This window comes from Oreochromis niloticus, linkage group LG10 (genome assembly GCF_001858045.2).
Source record: "Oreochromis niloticus isolate F11D_XX linkage group LG10, O_niloticus_UMD_NMBU, whole genome shotgun sequence".
In the NCBI taxonomy this organism is placed as follows: domain Eukaryota; kingdom Metazoa; phylum Chordata; class Actinopteri; order Cichliformes; family Cichlidae; genus Oreochromis; species Oreochromis niloticus.
Genome location: NC_031975.2, coordinates 20,194,510 through 20,210,399, shown reverse-complemented (window position 1 = coordinate 20,210,399; position 15,890 = coordinate 20,194,510). Strand labels below are relative to the sequence as shown.

General features: G+C 38.5%; 1 protein-coding gene across 5 annotated transcripts in view; it reads left to right on the top strand.

Annotated features, from left to right (window-relative positions):
* LOC100690922 (rho GTPase-activating protein 26) overlaps positions 1–15,890 on the top strand; it is an 85,191-nt gene that overhangs the window by 46,373 nt on the left and 22,928 nt on the right. For all 5 annotated transcript variants that reach the window (XM_025910730.1, XM_025910731.1, XM_005452582.4 and 2 more), the window contains 12 exons: positions 3,248–3,349; positions 3,463–3,573; positions 3,896–4,000; positions 4,640–4,769; positions 5,203–5,303; positions 7,219–7,313; positions 9,039–9,117; positions 9,925–9,961; positions 10,179–10,244; positions 11,396–11,470; positions 11,598–11,682; positions 12,883–12,941. In XM_025910730.1, coding sequence (XP_025766515.1) covers positions 3,248–3,349; positions 3,463–3,573; positions 3,896–4,000; positions 4,640–4,769; positions 5,203–5,303; positions 7,219–7,313; positions 9,039–9,117; positions 9,925–9,961; positions 10,179–10,244; positions 11,396–11,470; positions 11,598–11,682; positions 12,883–12,941 — 1,045 coding nt within the window. The remainder of the gene's footprint in view (positions 1–3,247; positions 3,350–3,462; positions 3,574–3,895; positions 4,001–4,639; positions 4,770–5,202; positions 5,304–7,218; positions 7,314–9,038; positions 9,118–9,924; positions 9,962–10,178; positions 10,245–11,395; positions 11,471–11,597; positions 11,683–12,882; positions 12,942–15,890) is intronic.

Sequence of the window (15,890 nt, the reverse complement as noted above, 5' to 3'; positions counted from 1 at the left end):
GCAGTTGCTTGGTAAGATCATGGCATTATAGGTAAGAACCTTTAGTGGTCCAAGACTTTGGACTACATGTGTGTCAAGTTTAGTTGCTCAGCTCCTGATGCTCTAGGAATAATTTGCAGAAACTGTTAGAGTCGATGTATGTGCAAGATCTTTAGTCCAGAGAAACACTCCAGATTACTCTCACCTGGTTAGGATTACTGCATAATATCTCACTTTAATACAATAATATACTATAATTACCAGAGAGTGTCTCGATGCATTTTTTAAAAAATTGGCTATATAGTTTGTAGAGTTGTAGAGAGATGGTTCAGAATACAGGACAACCTTTAAGAATTGCCAAATACACCAATGATGGAATATAATACAATGATAAATATAAAATACAATGCTTAAAGATTTTATTTTGATGATAAAATTTTGTTTGGAACTCAAACACATGAGTTTAGTTATAGTTGTTGTTACCGCTGCACAGTGACGTGGAACTAATAGGTGCTTTTCATGTATGCTTGGAATAAAAGGCAGCACACTCCTCACAAGGCTCAGGGTCTCCCTCTCCTTACGTGATGGGTGTATGTTAAGGTCTGAACCATTACTAAATGACCTGGATAAGAGATTAGAGGAAGACATAAATGCTGCCATAAATCACTGATTCCCTCTTACATGCAGGCTGGGCTCCCTCTAGCAGGTCTGTGTGTGATTTTATTTTTTTTATTTTTTTTTTTTATTTCTTTTTTTAAAGTGTGCTTAAATCTCTTCATTTGCTTCTCACTCTATAGAAGTAAAACATAAGTATACAAAGTTTTTTGATGTTATGATTTTGTTAATTTTTATTTTTTCACACTCCAGAAAAATAGAAATTCTATAAACAGATAAAGGATGAACACTGAACTGTGCATTTTTAAATAATGCCGGCCCCTGTGCAGTAAATATACCATGCCTCAGCGTCTTTAATCTCCTTATATCGGGTCATATCGGTGCTTGCTTCATGCTGTCATTAGCCATAGGACCTAGATGAGTAGCGGCAGGGGGTTCCCCTGATGCATTCAGTGTTTTATCAGTACATGATCTATTAAAACATGCCCATGTTGCAGGTCACTGTCTGATTTTGACATTATGGTCAGATTAAAGTGTGAAGCGTAATCACTTCAGTTAAGTCACCGGGAGTGATGCACTAATCCTAGTTTAGCCCCAAAAGAACCGATAATATCTTGGCCTGGCACAGTTTCACCTTGTCCTAAAGCTGCAGAGCTGGCAGCCGTCTTGCACGGGACCAGTTTTACAAAATAGCAGCGAATGGCTAACAGATAAATATGTTTAAAATGTGTGTGGGGGGGTTCACATGACAGTTTATTTAAAGAAAACTCAAGGTTCAGATTCTAATCTTATTCACCGAGGAATTCACACCAATCAGATTACTGCAGCCAGTAGGAAACATTAGACAAGAAATCTTTACATAGAGCTCGAGTGTAAGACTGAATTTAAAAAAAAAAAATGCTGTTTGCAATTCAAGGTCTTTGTGTATTAAAAAACAAAAAAAACTTCACTCATGCAACAATGACAGATTTCTGTTAAAACACACTGAGAACATCATGATTTCCAGAAATCCTTTTAGTTGTTGAAGTTGTTGAGAATACGTTGTCAGGAATCTTCTCTTTGTAGTCAGTTATCCACTTTAAAGTCATTCTAAGTTGCTGCAGGTGACAGCAAGTGCTGCTTTTGTTAAATAGATGTGTTTTAATAATGCACGTCTTGTAAACAAAGGATTGCTGGTGCATTTGTTGGCTTTAGATTTGACTGGGATTTCTATGTAACTGTTGCAATGGAAATGAACTTGATTTGATCTGTGAATAGTCAGTCTGGTTGGGTATGGTCTTGCATCAAAACATCAGTTACCTTATATTTCTGGGAAAAATTAAATAAATAAATTAGGAAGACATTTATCATACTGTGAAGACACTGCCACCTGCTGGCTGAGGATGGAAGTAACCTAAAGTGAATGAAGTTTAACACCTTTAACTTTTAAACCCAAGCATTAGGGAAAATAGAAACAAGTCATTTTAATGTTATAAAACCTTTCCTGATATTTATGCTTGCTGGATGATTTGTCTCACGCAAATGAATTCCTTTCACAAAGGAAGCCAGTCATTTTTTTTTTTTAGTTTAAAATTTCTCAAAAGGCTGTAATGAAATCTCTAATAATGAACACATGGGAGAGGGCTGCCACGACACTCGTTTCAGACATGACAAATCAGAGAGGCAGACTTTAAACAGAGGCCTTGTTGTTTAGAGAGGCGTTCATCATTTCTGATGCTTTCCGCAGCTGCTGTCTGTTCCTCCTCTGGCCAAGAGCACTCAGCTTCTTGTTGCTGAAACCAGCTCGGCAGTGAACAGAGATCATCTTACAGTACACATCGTATTATTTTAGTGCCAGTTCCAGCGTTGTTAAAGAAATAGTTAAAAGGAATAATAAAGGTAAAATGTAATCAGCAAATGCACATGTGGCTCACTGATGTTCCGAAATTTCTCTTTGGCTCCAACGGGGGACTTTTGAAACAAGTCCAAGTTATTTTATTTATTTTTTTTGACCAAACAATTTAATATATATTGTTTTGTCTTGTGTATATATATCCTTTAGCACAGAAGTGTCAAATATTCGCATTCAGTAAGCACTTCTCTCATATCCCAGTTTGTTGCTTAAAGATTAACAGGCTGGTTTCTCTTTATGTGTCTTACTGTACTGATATCCCTATCTTCCTGTTGAAGTGATTTTAAGTTTAATGATCCTAATCTGACTGGTAATTCCAACATTGCCTGTGTAACAGTTTCTGTTGCTTTCATTCCATAAATACACACCCTGAGCTCTCTGTCCCAGGTTCATCATCTATCAAAACATGTCTCTCTCTCATGTCGCTGATCTCATTTCTGATGAAACAGTCTGTTGTTTAATAACCAGCTGTGCTCCCTGGAGGAAAGTATTCATTGCTAGACTCCCTGAAAAAGGGAATTTGTTATTAGAAAGCTAAAAGAAATCTGCATTATATAAAGTTTGCTGTGCTCCCTGTTCTCAAATCAAATAACTGCTAAAATATACTACAGCATGTACACTAGCATTATGAAGAGGATCAGAGTACATGTGTTGGTTTATTAAAACTGGAGAAAAACTCCCCGGTACAAGTGTTGAGACAGTTTCATTAAGCTCAGCCAAAAGATTTGTATTTTATTTTTAATTTTTTCCCCCCTGTGATAGGAAGCCAAGAAAAAATATGACAAAGAGACGGAGAAGTATTGTGCAGTACTGGAGAAGCACCTCAGCCTCTCAGCAAAGAAGAAAGAGGCACATCTACTTGAGGTAAGATGCCGTGTCTGAGTTTAGACGTTGCTAGTTTCTCTGAGCGAGCAGGTTTTACGTGTAACCCTTGATTATCGGTGTGTCAGTTTTCTTAATTTTCTTCTCTGTTGTAGGCGGACAACCAAGTAGATAACGTGAGGCAGCATTTCTACGAGGTTTCTTTGGAATACGTCTTCAAGGTGCAGGAAGTCCAAGAGAGGAAGATGTTTGACTTTGTGGAGCCTGTAAGATGCTACTAAAAAAAGCTCTTTTTCTTTAAAGATGCTGCGCACACACTTTCTTTTTGTAGCAGTCATTTGTGTTACAGTCACACTTTAAGATAACCAAGCATATCAGCTACTCAGTGCTAACATTTGTTGAGATATTCTCGGTTTTCCCTTACTACTTCTAAATGTCAACCTTTTGCTCAGTCTTCCTTTTATATTTTCTTTCCTCCACTCAGACACGTGCATTCATTTTTTTTCTGACGTACCTTTGCCCCTATCCCTGGGTTGTTCATCTTTTCTTGATCTTTACTTTCTTTCTGTTTTTCTCTTCTTCCTGTAGCTGTTGGCATTTCTTCAAGGCCTTTTCACCTACTATCACCATGGCTACGAGTTGGCAAAGGACTTTAATCACTTCAAGACCGACCTCACCATCAGCATACAGAATGTAAGATCAAGTACACACACACACACACACACACACACACACACACACACACACACACACACACACACACACACACACACACACACACACACACACAAACAGTAGTGTATCAATGGGGCATTATATCATTTTTTGAAGACTTTCTCTATTCTTAACCATATTTACTACTTGTCTAACCATAATCTTAACCATGACCCAAATTGACCTTAAAATCACCTGATGAGTACTTCCTGTATTTTCTCCTATAAGGAAAACATGTCTCCACAGTGCAAACAGCGGATAACTAACCTGTTTGTTGCCAGTTGGTTTTCCAAAGAAAATTGTTTCTATGTTAATGACCCCACAGCTAATTTAATTTATTACAACAGAAAGCACTTTTTTGATGAGTTAATGGCCTTATGTAGTATATAACAATATTTATTTAGCATTATATGGTCCAGTTAGAATAAAACTTATGAATAATGCAGGGTAGCCCTTGCTTGTGATGTGTTTTTAAACCAAAGATTCTCAACTTGCGGCTTTAAAATAGGCCTTCAAAACTTGTTCATTCTGCAACATATAAGGCTTGTTATGTACTTTCCAATCTACAAGTTGAATTTCTGAGGAAAGATCTGCACTCCTGTGCGCTTTTGTTGGCAGACGAGGAACCGTTTTGAGAGCACGCGGTCGGAGGTTGAGAGTTTGATGAGGAAGATGAAGGAGAATCCACATGAACACAAGAGTGTCAGCCAGCACACGATGGAGGGCTACCTGTTTGTGCAGGAAAAGCGTAAGTATCTGTGTATGTCTGTGAACGTGTTTCGTGTTATAACGAGGATGCTAACCAGCAAGCCACATACAACGGTGAATGAGCGTGTGTGCGCGTGTGTAACGAGGTATAGTGTGTGGATGTTAGTGGCATCTTGTTTGGCTCACACGGTGTCAGAGCAGCAGAACAAACAAGCCATAATGAACCAATGGCTGACAAACTCAAGTCCGATCTGTTGGAGACGTGACAGCAGCTCTGTCCACGTGCGGTAGCCATGGTAACACTAAAGCACTAAAAGAGGTCTGACCAGGACTCGTCCTTTTCTTTTTCTTTTTTTTGGTTCTTGTTGTTTTGACCCTGTCTCCTCTTCACCCATTTTCTTTTTTTCTCTTCTCCTTTCTTGTGTTTTTGTTTTTTACCACTCTTCATCTCTATGTTTTCTATCTATCTTTAGGCTCATTTGTATCTACTTGGGTGAAGTACTACTGTACATACTACCGTGAGCCCAAGAAAGTCACCATGGTCCTGTTTGACCCTAAGTCTGGAGGTAAAACGGTGAGTAGCCTGTGCTGTTAAAATATACAGATAAAATCACAAGTTCACTAACAAAATCCAGGTTTGGACTTGCAAACATTTTTTGTAAGGGAGAAAAAAGAGTACACAATCAGGTTCACTTCACAAGCGCCCTCATATAAAGACGCTCATGCAGGCATTCATGCAAATGTGCTTCGTCCCAGTGTGTATAAGCACAACATTGAGCGCAAGCTCTTAGTGTGTGTTTTTATTTATTTATTTTTTATTATTCCCCATGCATGGACAGGTGAGACTACAAGATAGTTTTGACAGTAGAAAACCGTACCACTGTTTTCAGCAATCAGCTCAAAAAGCTGTGCGTTTTCATTCGGTCGCACAGTCACAGAGCGAGATACTGGTTTTACGAGCGAGCGCTAACGACTTCTTCCACGTCACCCTTAATAGGTGAGAGTGCAGTGTGGGTGAATAATGTTCTGAGTAAGCAGCAGTAAGCAGAAAATGTTGTCTCCAACTGTTTTCTCAGAGACCTATCTCTGATCGCCCTCCACCTACAAACCGATTAAGCCAAAGCTGATATGAGCCTGAAGTGCAGCTCAGTTCTGAGAAAGTTGCCACAGTTTCATTTTGAGTAACTGAAGGAAACTTGGAAACATTAAAAGTCACAGAAAACCCTTTGGCTTTAACACAAAGCTCGGAAATCCAAAATAGCAAATAAAGAGTAGGTGGACTGCACTGAAAGAAAAGAAGCACTCACTGATGACAGCAAACCTGGCCCATCTGTGCTTTGCTTTAGAGTATGGCAATAAAACCTGTACTTTGAATTGGTATGACGCCAGAGTGTGTAGCCATCTGTAGATTATGAGTTATCACACTCATCTACCCATCCATTTTCTTCACCGCCTGTGGCCATTTTAGAATCACCAATAAAACTAACTACTAGTTACTACTACTACTACTACTACTACTAAGTTAGGCTGTGGGAAGAAGCAGGAGCATCTGCAGAGAGCCAGCATAGGCACACAAAGAATCCATGAAGGCCCCAGCAGGCTTGCAGATTCAAACCCAGTATCCCAGTATACCTAACCCATCAATTGTTTCAACTAGGTAGAAACAATTGTTACTACCTTTGAAGAGAAGTGATGTCACCATAGCATAAATTGTATAATATTGTTGCTACAGGTAGCGACATTGTCTGTCTGTGTTTTCTTTACTTATAAGAAAACCAAGCTTTTGAAAAGCTTACAAGCTGAGTGTCTCATGGATAATGTGTGAAATGAAAATAATATTGCTGTAATCCTTTATATTGGTTATAAAACTGCCAGATGGCACTCCCCGCACATTAGTTTATAGTGTCTATTTTTTCATATTGTTCTTTTTAAAGCACATATGATTCATTGCCCAGTTCACACAGCAAGTCTTACTTCTAAATTGGAAGTCAAGACAAATTTAAAATGCTAAATCTTCAGTTTTACTCCAACGTAAGATATATTTCAACCAGGGATTCATTTATAATAATAATAACTATATGCTACATACTGTTTTTTTGTTTGTTTGTTTGTTTGTTTGTTTTTCTGCCCTTGACTCTGTATAATACTTCTTATCGGACAAGCCTTGGAGCACAGAATAAACTGCTATTTAGGTCTTCTGTTTGCGAGGGGCAGCCAATTAGAAAAAAGTCTGCTTAAAGAGAGGAGGAAGGGAGCTAAATGTGCTCGTTTCAGGCAGGATATATTGACGACCTGCACCAAGACTCCAAATGGGAAAAGTACAGAATATTTTAATCAGTGAATCTTGCAGAGCTAGTCTTAGTATGGAGCTGAAAATTACCATCCTGGCTATTAAATTCTGCTCAAACTGTATGGTTGCATTATGATGTCTTAAATGCTCTTCATGTGTTATTAATGTACTACATTGCTTCTTGCTTTTACTGTGTCAGGGAGAGGAGGAGAGCTTTATTCTCAAGTCGTGCACCAGAAGGAAGACGGACTCGATAGAAAAGCGGTTCTGTTTCGACGTGGAGGCTGTGGACAGGTTAGTGAATATTCACCCAGCTTTCTTTTCACCGGGTTTTACTTTGTGTCATCAATATGAAACATTTGGTTAAATGTAGTTCAGTCCCAGCTCATAATCTCAGGATTAGCATGGGCGTTTTTTTCCCTTTTTTTCTTTTAAAGGAGGGTGTAATTACAGCTAACAGACACATGAGGGCACTGCACAGTTGGTGTGAGCTTGAAGATTGAGGCTCTTTTTCCTATCTGACTCAGCCCCCTATGGCATTTCCCTTCTTATACCGCCTCCACTGTTCCTGTCCACTCACACACAACTTCAGCTATCCTCTATCACACTCTGCCTATCTGTTAACCATCCATCTTTAGACTTAACTCAGGTCCTTTAGGAACACAAAGCAGTCTCACTCTTAAGTGGGACAGATTGCTGTGGTACAGTAACTCATGCTCCGTGAAGCAGGTTTATTTTAGAGAGCCAGCTCTAAAACATAAATCTTCAAAATGATCAAAACAGTCTGATCACTGCATACACAGACTTGTTCCTGCAGGATCCTGATGGGGGGGAAATATAGCAAATTATCAAGAGCAATAGAGATGGCATAAATCATTTGTTTGGCATTATAGACAACTTTTTTTTTTTTTTTTTAACAGAGCTTTTAACACAAGGAGGGGGCGTTTATAACACAAAGGGAAGAGTGGCTACACTGACAGAGTTACAGACTGCGTCAGTGCTTATTCATTCTTTTTCCATCACAGTGACTCGGAATAAGAGGAGGGAACTGTGATCATCTCTGTGATGAGTTTCCCATGCAAACACAGAATTTAAAGCAGCACAAAATAAAAACAAAGGCCAGTAAAATTGCACACAAAACAAAAAGTATGAAGAAGACAGTAATAGGAGCAATACATTACATATTCTCTATGCAAAATCATGGAATTAACAGAGCCGGCTTTGTTATCTAGGATTTTTACGATTTTCAGGCTTTATAAGCTCCGAAGAGCTGGTGTCAGTTTAAATCATTTTGTGTTTTTGGCCCTCGAACGTGTCTCCACACTTCTGTCTGAGTGCCTTTGGATCAGCGTGTAATGTGTGTGATTGGCTAGTGTGTGAGGATGAAGGACAGTGTGTAGATTGGAGTGTATGGTGATGGAGAGATTGGCATGGCTAATGAGGCTGTGTGTGAGCCCATGCAGTGAGTACGTGCGCATTACACGTTGCCTCTGTGGATGATTTTTCGCTGCTTAGCCTAATGAATTCTTGTTAGATGCTGAATTTTCATGCTTTATTCGTCATCCCTTTGTTATCCTTTTAAGGGGAAAAATCTGATCGGAGCTGCTGATCATGTGATTTACTGGAACACAGTAGTATAGTCATAGCTCTGGTACCCATAAATGAATGTGTTTTGCTATAAAAAGAACAAGATTTGCATTTCTCTAAGAATGGGCACATCTATTAAGTATTTTTAATTCAAAGAAACATGCCGCCTAACCTCTTAGTTAGAACATATAACTACTTATTGAACCGTAAGAATTTCTTTAGTTGATAAACTTTTTATTTAAATATGATGATTTTATTACAGTTGTGGTTTGATTTATAGGTGCGCCTTGTTACACCAGTTATCGACATGTTTGTCTTTGTGTGTATTTGTTGAGTATTATTGAGGTTTGATGATCTAACACCTAATGTTTGCCGCTCACCTGTATGTTTGATAAGCTTATGTGCCTTTCCTGTTATTGCTTGTGTGTGAAGGCCGGGAGTGATCACCATGCAGGCTCTGTCGGAAGAAGACCGTAGATTGTGGATGGAGGCCATGGATGGGAGAGAACCGGTAGGTTGCCATGGTTACCAGTTTGTTCTCATGTAACACAGACAAACAGGAGAGTGAGGCTGAGACAGAAAAGGAGAGAAAAAAAAAAAAGGGGATGGGATGAGAGCTAAACAAACCACGAGGTGTAATTGGAAAACTGTTGGCTCAAATTCTGCATCTTTTCCTCAGCACATGCTGTCCATGTCTAGTCACATTTAGAGAGACACCACATAAGTCTGAGAGGGATCATTTGGTCTTTATGCTCCACAACAATCAACACAACAGCTGACTGCCAGCCAACTTCCTCAGCACTTGGTTTATACCTCCTCGGTGTACGGCATTTTTGCTCTTTGGCTGGAAGTCTATTTTAACACTCTTATTCAGATGTGTTCTTGTTCCAACACCTCCCTCATGTCTGCATTCAAGTGTGCAAAGGTAATCCACATTCAGGAGCTCACCACAAGTTGGAACACGCGGTTGCAGAGTTCAGGGGAATGGTCATAAAATAAAAAATGCTGGCGATCTTGTTCTCTGGCTCCCACTTCGCTTCATTACAAGCCCACCACAGATCATGACTGTGAAATACCACCAGCAGACAAAAGGATGGATCTGAGCATTAGAGTCATAGCTGCTGTATTTTCTATATAATATGACTTTTGATGGAAATAATAAGTGGATGTTCCCTAAAGATCCCTGACTATATGCTTGCATAACTAGAGTTATCTATATTTATATTTATATTATAACATGTGAAACACTGGTAATGTACTTATGTTTGCTTCCCTAATTAAGCATAACTGTGAAGTGTTCTGTTCTTTATTTTTGCAGGTGTACAACCTCAATAAAGATAACCAGAGTGAAGGCAGTAAGTGTCTTTAATTTATTTGGATTGAGTTGCTGTTTCTTTTTTAAGGCTGCAGAGGTGATTATCGTTGCCATCTTCAATTAATATATGAGACCTAATATTACTTGTACCTAAAAAGTGCCGACAAACTTTTAGGTTGGAACACTTTGTTTTTAGTGATTTTAAAACAAATCGATAGTTGGCTCAGATTCATTCTTGTCGCTTCCCTCTCCATCAGTGGCTCAGCTGGATGTCATTGGGTTCAACGTGATGAAAAAATTCATCTATGCGGTGGAAACGCGAGGTACAGTGTCAACCCACGTTATTTCCTTTGTTTTTTAATGCTCTGTAAATCTTTTTGCTTCTTTGCTGTGATACATTGTATTTTTTTTTTTTAGCGATGAAGATTATCCAATAAACTTTATCGTCTGCTGTGTCCAAATCATTGACAATAGTTTCAACAAATATCAGAAGATAATACTGTTTGTGGACCACCTTACTTGTTTACAGTCTTCTCGTGAATATTTTTAGTGCATTCAGTGTTATACAGTCACTGTAAAGCTCTCTTTGCTGCCATGCTATTTTAAGGGTTTATCTCAGTAGAACTGAAGTTTTTCTCAGTTCATTTGATACTAAATTTAGAATTTATAGGATTATTATTTCTTTTTTTTTTTAAATATTTGCACCAAAATTATTGCAAATAACCTAAAAAAGATGAATATTTTTTTAAAATGCAGAACATTGGTCTGCATGAATTGAAATTCTGTTCAGGTGTTATGAGTGCGATTTAAACCTTCCTGATGTGTCTGGATATCGCTTCCCACAGATTTTCTGTCACCGTACGTGTTCACAGATCTACAATATCAATTCCTCCTTTTATCTGTTGCACTAAGAGCACCCATTTCTGGTCACTCTGTACCTTTTCATTGCTTTGTCAGGTGGATTTGTATTTAGCTTGTATATGAAGGTAACCTTGAATTTCTTAGCTGGGACAGGTTTGCAATGGGACAGATAAAGATTAAACACATTAAATTGATATGAGTTTCATGCTGATGCCAAAAAAGTGCATCAAAGTTCAACGGTGTGGTGCCTTTTTTTCTGTTGATGCCTTATTTGGCAGTGATTTTAAGTTAGTGAGAGGAAGACACTCACTAACACACTAACACATACAGAAGAGCATCTAGAGCATTTATCAAAGTAGAGGAACTAAAGTTTCACTGGTAAAAGTCCCCTTGCTGAAATCTCTATGTGCTTGCTTGAGGGAGAATTTTTATATCTTATTATATCAGTTGCTTTAGGTTGACTTGTTGATGATTTGGTGCTGTATTAAAAAACAGAATCATGCTTATCTTTAAAAGCATTTCAATGCAGCCAGTGTGCAGCACTTAAACGGTAGGAATGCTTGGTTTTTGTTTGGTTCAACGTTTACAGATGATCTCTTGTCTCCTCCTTCAGGTATCGATGAACAGGGCTTGTACAGAATCGCTGGCGTCAACTCCAAAATACAAAAACTACTGAGCTTGGCTATGGGTAAACACTGAAGCACATGAATAAAAAGCACATGTTTAAATTGTATCAAAACAGTACCTAAAATATCTTTTTAAAAAATTGATCTCTTTTGTTTCTTTCTTTTTCTCTTCATATTTTTGTCCATCAGATCCAAAGACGTGCGCTGACGTAGAGCTGGAAAGCCCAGAATGGGAGATTAAGACAATAACGAGTGCTATCAAGCACTATCTCAGGTTGGTGTGAAAACTCTTACATAAATGCAAACTCAGTGCTTTCATTCGTTCTTCTACTAAGAATTATTGGCAAAAAATAATTCTTCCAGTGTTCACCGAGCATGAGTGCATTTTAACCTCCGTGACCCATGATAAATGGATTAAATGTGCTTTTTGTGTCTTGGAATTATTCCTCTTATTCTAAATTATAGCACTTTTCTGCACTTGTCACATAATAACTTAGTAGTTTTTTTTTGTTTTTTTTAAAAAGACCTCTGGCCCGAATATATTTTGCTTGATTTTGCTGTCATTTCTATCATTTGCTGTCTGTTTTTCTTTATTTTATACATGTTATTTACCCAGAGTTAATGCTGTGTCAAAACTGCCCGGTATTCTGGTCATTATATTGCACGTCATAGTTAAATTACTTCCTCTGGAGCGGTGCAACAATGAGAGAAGGATTGTGATTGTGGGAAGCCAGAGATGAGCAGCTGAAATGGAAAGAAAATGTAAGAAAGGAATGAGAGTAGCAGAGGTGTTCGTGCTGTGCTCAATCTGCTGTAGCTAAATGAATCTATGCTGTTCACAACACAAATCCACAGGCATACAAAGATTCGTATTCATTCGGTTGTGCCTGCAAGCACTTCGCCGGTACATAAACGGACAGATTTATAGAATCACCTGCTGTCAATTTTCTCGTACATACACCCATTTACACCATCAAGACCTCAAGTCGGGCCTCATTGAAGACCAGCAGGTGCCATTATTCACATCAGGCAGTAGGAGAAAGCTCATGTCAAGCTGGTGTATTGAGAGAAAATATCAGAAGGAGAAGAAAATAGAAAAACCAAGATGAATTGAAGAAAAAATGTCCCAACTACACACCTAGGAGACATTTTGGTGTAAGCTACTAGATAGCACTCTCCACTATCATAAAAAAAAGGAGTATCTTTTGTAAGAATAGTCTTTCCTTCTTCAAGTAGAGTTCCAGACTTCCAGAATGACTGCCAAGGCAGATTAGAGCTGTTCTGGCTGCACATGGTGGTCCAATACCTTACTAAGACACTTCATCCTGGTGTTTCCTTTAATTTCTCTCCAAACTGTAGTGAGATGAGTGCTCATACAGAACTCTTCAGATTTATTGGTTTTTCCAGAGAAGCCAATCCTAACCTGTTCCATTTTCCTTGCTCATAATCTTCTCCTGACATCTTATGTTTCCAGAATGCTACCTGCACCTCTCATGACATACCAGTACCAGAGGAGCTTTATAAAAGCTGCCAGTGAGTAGTTTCCTTTTGCCTCCTGATATCTCGTTTTCTTCACAAAATGTCTCTTCAAGCTGTTTAAGTTGTTTAAAGCCAACCTTGTTATTAAATAGTGCAAACTTCTCTTCAAGGCTACCTTGGATACAAAAATCGACTAGACAATGCTTAAATAGCTTTTGTTTGTTTTTAAATTAAGCTAATCCTGTTGATTCATTTCAGTTTATAAATGATTATAAATGGATTGATTGGAGTTGGTGAAATTTTGCATTATGTTGGTTCTGAGAATAAAAAGTCTTGCACAAACACAAAAACAAACAATGACACTGTGTTGGGGGAATGACCCAGATCCGGATCCTGCTCCATGCCAACTTTTCAATAGGCTAAAAAGCACAGCTGTGTCAGTGTGAAAGCTGCCTCTAACTATGTAAAAAAAGAAATGAAAATTCAGATTCAGAGAGTCAGATTTTACAGGAGACTCAAAAATCCAGGAAGTATTCCTCCTGGGTGTTAAACACTGATTATCTACATCAGGATTCCCATCGAAGGTGAGACCTGCAGCTTCTTATTTTAACTTGTTAAATTGCAGCATGGCTGTTATCTCACAGTTAGACAGTCTTACAAATAAGTGTTTTCTAACTAAATGTTGTGCACACGGTTTGTTGGCTTTGCTGCCGATGGCGCGGCTGCTGTGATGGGCTGATTGAGAGGAGCAGCCACACTCCAGGATGGAAAGATCATCCCTAATCTGACCATCATTCTCCGCTGTCCATTGTGGTGCAATGCACATTGCAGAGCACGCTGCAGAGCTGAGAATTATGAAACAGAGTTTCATAAATACTCTGAAACTCAGCTTTTAATCTCAGTACATTAACATGGTGCCTCCTTTGCTGTATGCAGATTTCCAGATGTGGTAAAAGAGAGCGACGTGCAGTAGACCACGCTTCCCAGGAAGGCAGAAAAAAAAATCTGTCTTGAAATTAGACCACTGTCTTTAGAATAGTTAAATAGCATAGCTGGGCAAATGGCTATTTGTATCGCTGTATATGATCAGCTGTGTTTAAAGAGGAAAATAGGCTAAATTTCCTAAATTTGGTTAGTTGAAATTCATAATTTTCTATAATCACATTCACAGCAGTAATAACAGTTCATCAGGCCTCAGAGTACTAGAACTACTCTGGCTTCTGAATTACTATCATAGAGATGTTCTATTTTCACAAATCCTTTGCTGGTAGAACATTTAATATGCTCCCATACTGTTTATAAGTAGTTTAAAGTTTATGATTGCTGTTTATTTGCCCTTCTTCTTTAGTAGAATTGAAAAATCACTGAAAAATTATCTTTATTCTCTAAATAAGGTGTTTTATGATGTTCCTGTCTTGTTAGAGGGTTTGTAATTAAACAGTTTACGTGCTTACATAGTGGGGAGCTGGTAACTCTGTCTATTCGATGAGGGGTATACAATACTATAAGAAGCCTGGAGAGCTTATCAGAAACGGACAGCCCAATAAAGGTTTACTGTTTTGAATTTTGGTGGATCACATAGCAGCTGCAAAATGCTCCTTTTTGATAACTGCACCTGATGGGTGTGGTTTGAGTCAGGAAACATATTTTATTAGAAGAAAAAAACCCTCAGCTGCCTGGAAGATAGATTGCCTGAACTCTCCAACAGCCATGGCAATCATTTCAGTGTATTAGATTCTTCTCATGAGGCTGCTAGGCTACAAAATAAACTTTTGCAAGCACCAGCTGATTTAAAACATGAAATGGAGACTTTGTGTGAACCCCTCCTTTGCTGTTCATTTGGATTTCCTTGTTTTTCTCTGTTTAACCATAGTTTAGCTTGCTTGGGTCGATTAACCATGGTTATCCATGTAGCTGCTTCCTATTTTTTTAATGAATATTTGAAACATACAAGTAGTTTAGTGCAATCCAGTCCATTCTAGTGTTGGAGGATGCTTTAGTGATTTGTTTTCTATGTTTGGCAGTAGCTAATCCTATAGGAAGCCGAGCTGACATAGGAAGGAAGTCCAGGAAACGATTGTCTGTTTCTGGCCACGGTACCAAGAAAGGCTCTATAGTGAATCCAATGAAGATTGTTTTTTATGAGCGTATTTAGAGAAAGGAAAAGAGGATGGCAGATAAGTCTACCAAGATAGCTGGGTTGAAAACAAGGCGGACCACCCATGCGATAATGCATGCGATTATGGTTTTTTAGTAATCATTAAAAAATACTTGTGTTTGTGAAGTTGCTGTATAAGTTTACAGTTGTGTGCCTGACCTGACCTCTTTTCCACGGCACTCATTAGTTTCGGTTGACGTCGGCGTCGTAAATTTCTTTGAGAATGCATATGTGCAAGAAGGCGCCTCTGTCTGTGTGACTTAGCTTTTGTATTTTTTCAAGGTGGAATTCTGCCGAAGCAGCAGGGTGTTTTTTAAAGACAGCGTCCTCATTTGAACTCTCTTTTTCAGGTCCTCCCTTTTTTTTTTTTTCCTCCTCTCTTTTACATGTATTCACCAGCTCCGCCCACAAGATCTGAAATTGCATCGTGCTCTTCCTCCTTCTCAAATTTCATCCCTGCTTTGTCTCATACAGTGTTACATATGCCCTTTATGCAAAACGTGGAGTTGAAGAAAAGGAGAAAGATGGCTGGTGTAAAAGAGAGAGAGGAAAAAAACGTATGAGAGGCAGAATAGAAAAGAAAGTATAGAGTGTATGAAGAAAATGCTCTGATTCTGGACACGAGTTCATCTTGTGTCTAATATTTATGTACATCACCAGAATTCCTTCCAACTGGGCTTTATTTTTCACTCCTACTAGGAAGAGTGATATTTTGTAAGGCGTCTACAAAGATCTACCAAACTTTATTCACTTGTATTACTTAATGCAGTCCATAAGAAAGACCTGAGATGAGCCTCGTCATCTCCGTGACACGTAATCCAAAGTCTTATTTTTTTAAGAAGCCA